This window comes from Mercenaria mercenaria, chromosome 2, assembly GCF_021730395.1.
Source record: "Mercenaria mercenaria strain notata chromosome 2, MADL_Memer_1, whole genome shotgun sequence".
NCBI classification, from domain to species: domain Eukaryota; kingdom Metazoa; phylum Mollusca; class Bivalvia; order Venerida; family Veneridae; genus Mercenaria; species Mercenaria mercenaria.
Window position 1 is genome coordinate 56,612,877 of NC_069362.1, and position 11,389 is coordinate 56,624,265.

General features: G+C 33.8%; 1 protein-coding gene across 1 annotated transcript; it reads left to right on the forward strand.

Annotated features, from left to right (window-relative positions):
* Positions 1-898: 898 nt before the first annotated feature.
* Positions 899-6,571, forward strand: LOC123562764 (uncharacterized). The gene is made up of 4 exons (XM_045355368.2): positions 899-1,333; positions 1,802-1,830; positions 4,897-5,001; positions 5,550-6,571. The coding sequence occupies exons 1-4, from the start codon at positions 1,285-1,287 to the stop codon at positions 5,793-5,795; spliced, it is 429 nt and encodes a 142-aa protein (XP_045211303.2). The 5' UTR covers positions 899-1,284; the 3' UTR covers positions 5,796-6,571.
* Positions 6,572-11,389: the final 4,818 nt, after the last annotated feature.

Sequence of the window (11,389 nt, forward strand, 5' to 3'; positions counted from 1 at the left end):
TGGATTTATCCAACCGTAACCACGTAATTTAAAGACAGCCTGTCGGACATTTACAGTTTCTTTGATAACTTAAATTACAATATTGAAGTCGTACTTTATATTGCAGCTTTTGTGCCAGTATATAACTGATGAGTGTCAAGTGGTAATGTACATGTATTTAGGAAAACTTCTTTCACTCTTTTAAATATAAGTCAATTTGATTTTAATTAGTTAGTTTGTCTTTTTTTTTTTCGAACAAAATATATTTGTTAGTTATGAAATTAAAAGTAAAGCTTAGCACTGAACATTGTCAGTAACATTTTAACAACTTATTAGAATTTTAAAAAGCTGTGCAGTTTTATGATGAAACATAAATGGGAAATGTTAGCCACAGTAATTTTAAGCTAAACTTCTTAGTTAGCTTTTATGTTTAAGATGCATATTTAGTAAATAAATATAGGAAATGTGAATAAGATATCGACTACAATTGTGATATATTGAATGACCTGCTCAGACTTCTTATTTTTGTCCTAGTTTATCTTTTTCTACACAACCTAGAACCCACAGAAGCCTACATTATTAAACTTCATTTAACTTCAAACAAATATACAACAGTATGGATTTCATCAGTAATTTTACTCCTTAATTACTACTTTGAAACAGTGCATACTTCGCCGGGGGATAGCAGTTCAACAATAAAAAAATGTTTAGCTCTTCATTTTTGTGTTATAAAAAGGCGCCCTTTCATGATTACATTAATTGTTTCCTTGTTAATTTGATTAACATGGGTTGAGGTCTAGCCTCGGCCTCCTTCAAACACTGATGTTCAATAGCCTATAAATATACGCCATCATTAAAAATTGCCTCCAATAATTATCAGTAATGCTGTACAAGCATGCTATTATGTTGACTCCGTAACCCTTTAAGACACAGGTCGTATCATGAAGCACGGCTTACAGTAAATAATGTGTATATTCATTATTAGCAAACTAATTTTGGGGTATTATGGCAACGATTTAGAACAAGTATGTTCTATAAGACTTCATATTGACCATTTATCGACTAATAATTTCATCATAAACCTCTTCATCCGTTGTAGGTTATTAAGTAAAGCTCTAAAATCGAGTTATTAAGAAAGAAATTGTTTGAATTTAATGGAGTTTTAAAGAGTAATAAAACTAACACAGTTGTTAGATATCTTTTGGCACGCGAGGAAGTCTGTATAAAAGAAAACTTTTCGGTATAAATGAATTATTGCACACGTCAAGTACCAGGTCGTCTTAATCGTTAACTGTTCAGAGCAAAATGTGCACTTTCTGGATAAAATATTTATTTGGAACGTTATGTCTGATCGGTTAGTTCACATTTCATATATTATGTTTCTCTTGAAATACTTAACGTAACGTATTATTGTCTTAAATATGTCTTACTGATTAGCGTTGTCAAATGTTGGTTGCCAGCGGTTTTAGTTTTACTCATTCACATCCAACGAAATAACATGAAAAATCACAAGTACCTTTTAATTTTTACATGGACCTTAAATGAGTAAAACTAATAGCAAGTTAATCATATAGGCTCTTTGGTTACACATGCGTTATACCAGAACCGTAAGCAATTTTGTAATATTTTTTTTTATAATGCTGTCCTCCATATTATATTCCATCTGTTTCATCTGTTTATATTTAGTGTCATCGGCACAAATAACACTAATTCATACACCTCATTTCGGAACAAACCCCAAACATGTCTTCGTTTCAATATATATATCATTTACATACCGGTACGTAGGCCTAAGTTTAACTGTTCAGCTATCTATTTTCAGATCTCTCCGTACGTGTAAATTCTCTACAGGTAATGTTGTGTTTTTTACATCAATGTATCAAATCTGAAAATAAATAAAAACAAGTAAGACAAAGACCCACTCATAATTTCTATGAAGAAAAACAACAACAACTTAATTATGAATAATATGCGTTGCTCTTTTTCTGACTGAATAGCGTGGTTGGTAACGTATAGCGTGGTTGGTAACGCATAAAATGTTTGTAAACAGTAACACTATACTTAAAAAAGCTGTTTCTTTCGAAATATTTAACGTAATAATGTACTCAACAAAGCTATTCAACATACAATACTTAAAACATCATAATGTACTTGGAAAAGTTATTCTTCATACAATACCTTACGTCATAATACACTCTGCAAAGTCATTCCTCATACAATACTTAACGTCATAATGTCACTCGACAAGACCATTCCGCACACAATGCTTAATAACATCACAATGTGCTCGGCAAGGCCATTCAGCAAACAATACTTATTACATCATAATGTACTCGGCAAAGCCGTTCCGCAAACATTACTTAATAACATCATAATGAGCTCGGCAAGGTCATTCCGCATACGATACTTTATAACATCATAATGTACTCTGCAAAGCCATTCCGCATACAATAATTAATAACATCATAATGGACTCGGCAAAGTCATTTCTCATACAATACTTAATAACATCATCACATATTCGCCAAGGCCATTCCGCATACTTTACTTAATAACCTCATAATGTACTCGGCAAAATCATTCCTCAAACAATACTTTACATCTTCATGTACTATAAAAAAAATTCTGATATAACACGTAATAACATCATAATGTACACGGCAAAACCATTTCTCATACAAAACTTAATAGCATCATAATGTACTCGACAAAGTCATTCCTCATACAATACTTTGCATCATAATGTAATCGACAAAGTCATTCCTCATACGACACTTAGCATCATAATGTACTGGACCAAGTTATCCCTCATACAACACTTAGCATCATATGGACTGGACCAAGTCATTCCTCACACAACACTTGTCATCATAATGTACTCGAGCAAGTCATTCCTCATAAAACACTTAGCATCATAATGTACTCGAGCAAGTCATTCCTCATACAACACTTAGCATCATAATGTACTCGACCAAGTCATCCCTCATACAACACTTAGCATCATACTGTACTCGACCAAGTCATCCCTCGTACAACACTTAGCTTCATAATGTACTCGACCAAGTCATTCCTCACACAACACTTGTCATCATAATGTACTCGAGCAAGTCATTCCTCATACAACACTTAGCATCATAATGTACTGGACCAAGTCATCCCTCATACAACACTTAGCATCATAATGTACTGGACCACGTCATCCCTCATACAACACTTAGCATCATAATGTACTCGAGAAAGTCGAGCAAGTCATTCCTCATACAACACTTAGCATCATAATGTACTCGAGAAAGTCATTCCTCATACAACACTTAGCATCATAATGTACTCGAGCAAGTCATTCCTCATAAAACACTTAGCATCATAATGTACTCGAGCAAGTCATTCCTCATACAACACTTAGCATCATAATGTACTCGAGCAAGTCATTCCTCATACAACACTTAGCATCATAATGTACTCGAGCAAGTCATCCCTCATACAACACTTAGCATCATAATGTACTCGACCAGGTCATTCCTCACACAACACTTGTCATCATAATGTACTCGAGCAAGTCATTCCTCAGACAACACTTAGCATCATAATGTACTGGACCAAGTCATCCCTCATACAACACTTCGCATCATAATGTACTCGACCAAGTCATCCCTCATACAACTCTTAGCATCATAATGTACTCGACCAAGTCATCCCTCATACAACACTTAGCATCATAATGTACTCGAGCAAGTCATTCTTCATACAACACTTAGCATCATAATGTACTCGAGCAAGTCATTCCTCATACACCACTTAGCATCATAATGTACTCGAGCAAGTCATTCCTCATACAACACTTAGCATCATAATGTACTCGAGCAAGTCATTCCTCATAAAACACTTAGCATCATAATGTACTCGAGCAAGTCATTCCTCATACAACACTTAGCATCATAATGTACTCGACCAAGTCATCCCTCATACAACACTTAGCATCATAATGTACTCGACCAAGTCATCCCTCATACAACACTTAGCATCATAATGTACTCGACCAAGTCATCCCTCATACAACACTTAGCATCATAATGTACTCGACCAAGTCATCCCTCATACAACACTTAGCATCATAATATACTGGACCAAGTCATCCCTCATACAACACTTAGCATCATAATGTAATCGTTAAAGCTATTCCTCATACAGTACTTAGCATCATTATGTACACGACAGTCATTCTCATTCAAGTAGTAAGACCATCAGGATTACGGCTCCTTAAATTTGATGCAAAGCCTCTTATTAAAGAATATTTGTTGTACAAATGTAACCCATATACAGTCTTAGTGATCTCTTAGTCTGTTAACATTTTCAGTGTTTCGAGCTGTCGTGTAACGGGACAAACTGTCTTCATACGGAAATTGTCAACAATCCTTTGCTGATAAACAGTCATCCCTCATACAACGCTTAGCATCATAATGTACTCGAGCAAGTCATTCCTCATACAACACTTAGCATCATAATGTACTCGACCAAGTCATCCCTCATACAACACTTAGCATCATAATGTAAGACCAAGTCATCCCTCATACAACACTTAGCATCATAATGTACTCGAGCAAGTCATTCCTCATACAACACTTAGCATCATAATGTACTCGAGCAAGTCATTCCTCATACAACACTTAGCATCATAATGTACTGGACCAAGTCATCCCTCATACAACACTTAGCATCATAATGTACTCGACAAAGTTATTCCTCATACAATACTTAGCATCATAATGTACACGACAAAGTCATTCTCATTCAAGTAGTAAGACCATCAGGATTACGGCTCCTTAAATTTGATGCAAAGCCTCTTATTAAAGAATATTTGTTGTACAAATGTAACCCATATACAGTCTTAGTGATCTCTTAGTCTGTTAACATTTTCAGTGTTTCGAGCTGTCGTGTAACGGGACAAACTGTCTTCATACGGAAATTGTCAACAATCCTTTGCTGATAAACAAATGTAACAGAGTTATCTACAAAGGCTGTTATGTAAGTATAAAACTAACGAGTCATTTGACCACGTATTAAATGTAAATGACTATTTATTCTTGATATGACCACATAATATGAAAATTATCGTTTAATACCAATCGGAAAATAACAATCTAACATGAAAATGACCGTTTTATACAGAATTAATCATTTTATGTGAAAATACAAGAATTCAACGGGAAGTCGGTTGATGTGCAGAGTCATCTCACAAGGTCATTTGCTTGCCAGGTGTGTTCGATTCAGGCAACGCAATAGTTATGCAGAATTTGACAGCAACAAGCAATCGGTGTGGTATAACGGACACTTGAACAATCAGGTAGAAGTAACCTTAGTGGTTCTTTGAAATGATACTGATACTGGTATGGTTGTAGATACGACAAATGGTTTAATATATGGAACGTTATCTCTGTCTATGTTCGTTTGTTATTGTTTACATTTGTGAGAAAGATGGCTGCTTGATTATTACGTTCTTATAAATCACGATACTGTAGGTTCCGGCTTGAGTAATATGTACAATAAGAAATATATTTTATTTGCTGTTCCAGACTGTGACCACAACTTTCAGCGGATTCTCTCTGACAACTGCAGGATGTGTTGATATGAAGTTTGAATGTTCCAGTGGAACATGTTCTGGTACTTTTGTTAGAACGGAAGTGTCTTGCTGCAATACTGACCTTTGCAATGACGGGAAAATATCGTCAGCCGCCAGAGTCACACTTGGCACGTGGACATGTTTCTTCTTATGCAACTTTATACACATTTTGATGTCTACATTTTCTAAACCTAATTAGTGGGTCAGTGATCACACTGCTTTTAATAGTTAACAGTTAAGCACTATTACAAACTAATGACACAAAACGTAATGTAAAACTTAAACGCCCTTGCAATGGAATGGTGAACTTTTATAACTTTCGCAACTTGGGGTAAACTGAACGTTTGGAATTTCATTTGTTTTCTTGTGGCATATCTTCTTCCACGTATTCAAATAATTTTAGATGAGAATGAATTTAGTGCACGCATTGCAAATTTAGGCGCCCTTGGGTTTATAAACATTACTTCTTATTTTTCCGTGATGAATAGGTTTGGTCACACTCAGTGATAGCTCTGTTTTGTTTTACAGACATACATTTACTACGGTAACGTAACAAAAATAATTAATGTATAGTTTTAGAAATGTAGACGTTTTCATGGTATTTGATTTTCTTATAAATGATGGTAAATTACAAAGAACCGCAGCAAAGTATATTTATTTTCAAAGTGTTTTTTATGAAATTTTATACTCTGTTTGTATGAAATGTACTGACATCGTCCAATTTACCATTTGTTTTGAGTGACCGGCACTATATACTTCATAAAACTTAGTCCGGTAATTCTTAAATTGATTAACCGTTGTATTTTACGTCTGTATACCTTATGTATGTTTCATACCTCATAGAACTTATTCCAGTAATTGATCAATTTAACTAAACGTTGCATTTTAGCTATGTGTACAATGCATACTTCGTACAATTTATTCCTGTAATTGTTTACCTTGACTGAAAGTAGCATTTTATGCTATGTCTTTTAACCTCATACTTCATAAATCTTATTTTTGATATTATTAATTTGACTAACCATTGTATATTATGTTATATCTGTTACCTTATTGTTCGGTAAGTCACACTTGACTGAGCAACTGACCTCGAAAGTTGTTGTCATTGAGGCAACTTTCTGGCTGGACGCGCTCTGCGGATAACATATTACTAAACCCGAGGATGGAAAAGTGGAGTTGTTTAGACAGGCCAAACATACCATTTGTCACAAAGGTTTAAATATATAGTTACCTTCGAATGCATGTTTAAAATGTGAAAACAAACCACATTGCGGCCCCTCGTGTGCAACAAATTCACGATGTCACACTCACGAGATTTAGGACAGATACTACTAAGTTACAGCCATGAATTACCTCCACTACTGTCATAGTCTGCCATCATCTCTATAAACTTCTCAAAACGTACTGGTGAGTTTTTTTCAATAAAAGTGGTAACGGATTTACTTTGTTGTTGGGTTAGCGTAAATACTGTGGAAATAGCGGACTTGACTTTTTTTGTGGGCAGAAATAAACGCCTCTTGGTGCAAAATGTAAAGCCCCCGGGGCGCTTAAACGGGTGATACGGGATGTCAGTAAGGTAGTGTGGTCCAGTCCTAGGGTTACACACACTGATGACCAATATTTAAAACAGACATTGCAACCAAAATTTTACAAGATGGCCATTATATATTTATATAGGTGTGCCCTAGAAGGAACTTTTGCTATGCTTTAACTTGTGTCTGCTTTATTCTTCATGAAACTTGTTCCTGTAATTGAGTAATTTGAGTAACCGTTGTATTTTATGCTATATCTGTTGATTTTGTGTATCCTGTATACTTAATAAACTTATTCATGTAATTATTTACATTGTTTATGAATTCTTGCAATTTGCGTCAAGTCTCTTTATGCATGTTATAGAACCACTTGCTGTTGCTGTAGCAAGCGCTTTTGTCCAAGTTTCCAGTTTGTGAAAAGGAATAATTTACATAATTCCGTCGTATGAATTCAGTCTATCCTATATTTCACCATTACTGTGTAGTTTATACTCTTTGTAAATCCATGTCTTCAGCTTATATATATAATTGTATGTTTAATGCAATAAACTATTTGAGTTTGAGTTTGAGTTTGAGTTAATTCATGCAGACAGTAAATGTGTTGTCTATTGTGTTGCTTTGTAGTACTGTTAATCTAGCACGCAATACAGCCACCGAAACTAGACAACGTGTTTTCACAGTTGGGAAATTTCAAGTAAGTTAGTGTTAACTCATTTGAAATTCAATCTCAGTTTTATGCCAGTCATGGTGGAAAGTTGTCATTTTCCCATTTCCATTTCACAAGTCCACTTATTTTAAGAAATCCTAGTAAGATGTATAAGGGAGTCGTTTTGTAAATAAGATATTGCTTTCTGTACTTCTTTCGGCTAGACTTTATAGAACAAAACAAAACACAATAACATTATATTGTCTACATGAAAATAAATTTTATCCTACAATACTCTACAATACTAACACTTTTAAGATGATTAAATGTTGTAATCACTGCCGGCAAACAATTTGGTATAGGCAGTGTGAAGCATTTACCTTTTTAGAAAAAGTACCGTTAGGAAGCAAGCAAGTTAAGGGAAGAATGCATTCTTATTGAAACAGTACGAAACGGACATTTCAGGCGTGTCCGATTTACACTTTTGTATTACAGTTACTGAGGTACTTTTTCGTCTGTTTATATGTTTAAATTTTAATACAAAATGGAAATAACTTTTTTTAAGTACGATACACTTTTTGAATAAGATCAAGCACCATTGAAGAAAAATGTTAATAGATTCAATGTACGACTAATCCAAAGTCATATTTAATGCTTACCGATATGGAGACAGTCAAGCAAACATATAGCATTTAAAAGGCAAAGAACAAGAAAATGGTACCGTAAATAATAATTTTCTAGATATTTTTATTCATTTCCTGAAAATATTTTGGCGCAAAATTTCGTGTTATTTCTTGGAACTGCCACGAGATGCTCGGTAACTTTCACGATAATATTTTAAACTTTCCAGCAAAGTTGTGCATTTTTCTGAAAACATTATCGCAATAAATTATTTTGTCTATTTTTTTTTAATGACCCCTATTGTTTTGGGACCAGTAGGTCAAAGAACAAGGTCTAATTAAGAGGCATGAACCTTCAAAACGGTTTCCTCCCAATAACTTGAGAAGCACTCGACTCAGAACTTTCAAACTTTAAAGAATGATTAGGCTTATGAAGTAGATGACCCCTATTGTGTTTGGTGTCAATAGGTCAAAGGTTAAGGGCACATGGGCCTGAACCTTGAAGACGGTTTACGCCCAATAACTTACTTGAGAACAACTTGACCCAGTATCTCAAACTTGATATCATGACTGGACTTATGAAGTTGATAACCCCTATTGTTTTGGGGGTTAGTAGATAAAAGGTCAGTGTAATACATAGTGATCACGAGACTCAAATAATGTAAATAATATATTTAAGGTCACACTAAGGAGTAAGGGGGTGCTTTAATCTAACACGGTTTTCTTCAACATTTCCAAAGAAAAAACATGATACGTAGCATATCAAACTGAAGGAGAAAGTGTAAGCTATAACAGGGTACTATTTTTGTAAGATGTTATGCAACAAAATTCTGTTAAGATAACAAAATATGTAAAACTCTATTGTTGTCTTCAAACATATTCAGCTCTCTCATAAGTACTTCAGATGAGCCAAAAATTTGTGTACTATGTTTTAGTCCAAAAACTACAAAATTGTAAACTAAATTCTCTAAATTGTCAGAAAAAAAGAGTTACAAAGAAATCAGTTATTTTGAGGTCTCTGATCCCTTCCTCCGGCTGAAGTAAAAGTGATATAATTCAAGAATGGGTTAATTTATTACAAAACTGTGAAACACTTTAATAGATAACTCTTCAAAGTAACAGAATTTTATGTAATTTCCTTCATAAATAAAGGAATTGAATCACTTCAAACACTTAAAAAAGTTGTGAATTTCTATTTTGAGAAAAGATGCAAACGTGTTATATGAAAATTATCCTATTCTACAATTCCATGTATTAATAGGTCGGCAGTTTGCACATTTTAATGCTTATTAATCTGTTATATTTACCTGGTGAAAATCACCCATATAATTTCGGTTACATTAAAGCAATATACATCCCATTAACGCTCTAGAGCCTTGGATGGCCTCATTATAACTGCTGAGATTCAGGAAACTAAATGCTAAGCTGATGGTCTAGAAATACCGTGTCTAAATTTATAACTTGGTTGTTCTTTTCAGAAAGGTGTTATTGTAAACACATGTCAAATATTTACTGCTCATACTGGAAATTCATCAAATATAGGTTTGATAATATCTAAACTTTTAAATTCATTCATTTTTAACATTTGCGTGTATCCCAAATTTTAATATTAACTGCATAGTAATTTCAGCACAGATTTAATTTTGATTGTAAACTATTTTTCCACAGACAGTTCTGGCTGTACATCGGTTATTTTAGGCCTATATGAAAGGGAGGCAATTTGAAAATTTGAATTTGAAACTGCTTCAGTAAAATGTCTTACTTATGCTGCATTAATATACATATTTTTTTTAATATTATGACTTTTTTTAGTATCTCTTCAGTGTAAATCTATCTTTAAGAAGAACTCATTCAAATATAAAATAATGGTTACGATCCTGCGGATTATTTTTTATTGTGTATGTGCCCTTGCAGCTATATTTCAGCAATTTAGACAGTTATCTTTGCTATACTAAATTATGTATTGCATGTATTGATGTATATCAAAGAGCTATACTTCTTTGTGTATATGTACTTATAAAGTATGTTAAGTTTTGTGCATAAGGGATTTTTTAATTGCTCTTTAATTTCCTGGATTATAGTCCTGTGTTGTTTTGCTCTACTGTATATGTCAACGAAGTCCAGGTGAAGGCATGAATAAAATTTGTGATAGCTTTAGTAAAATATTTCAATAGTCAAGGAATGTGACCAGTTGAGCTAAAAGTTATGTTATACATGAAAGGGAAATATAGTTATTTTTGCTCAAAACAATAACTTTCAGAATTTAGAAATACATATTTCATAGATCTAATTGTAAATCATGTAGAATGAAGTAATATTTCCTACAGCGTAATGGTATAATAAAAAAGCAAGCTTTCACCCATAAGGCGTAAAAAAATTGTTTGTTTCCGGTATCTCGACCTACCCTAAATTTTTGGCCCCGACCCTAAATGGTTTTTTTGGCCTTGGAGAATTTTTTTTTCACTTTTTTAACAAAAAGTTGTAAAACTACACTTTTTATGCTTGAAACATGCCCAGTGATGTTAAAAATCAACTTACTGATGCTCTAAAGGCATAACCCCCTTATTTGTATCCATTATTTGACACAAAAATAATTTCCGAAAAGTCTCCCTTAATAAAAAAAAATCCAAAAAGAAAAAATTTTCCAACCTACTTACCCTAATTTTTTTAGCATGTTATCGGAAACAGATTTTTTTTTAGGCCTAAGTAATTTTTTTAGGCACAGTGGTCACGCATACATTCATAACAATTTCTGGTCTGTACAATTTCTGGCAGCAGGAAATCTTCCGACTTGTACTTCTAATAATTACACTATATTGCTTAGACAGATCAGTGGTATGGTAGCAAATTTATTTACTACTGTCCTACCTTCCACAAAAATGATTATCATAATTATCTAATCTCCTAGTGGACCGGTAACAGGTACTTCCTCATGGTCCAATCAAATGCTTTTCAAGTAAGAAATCGACCAATCGCAGTTCTCCTGGTGCACACT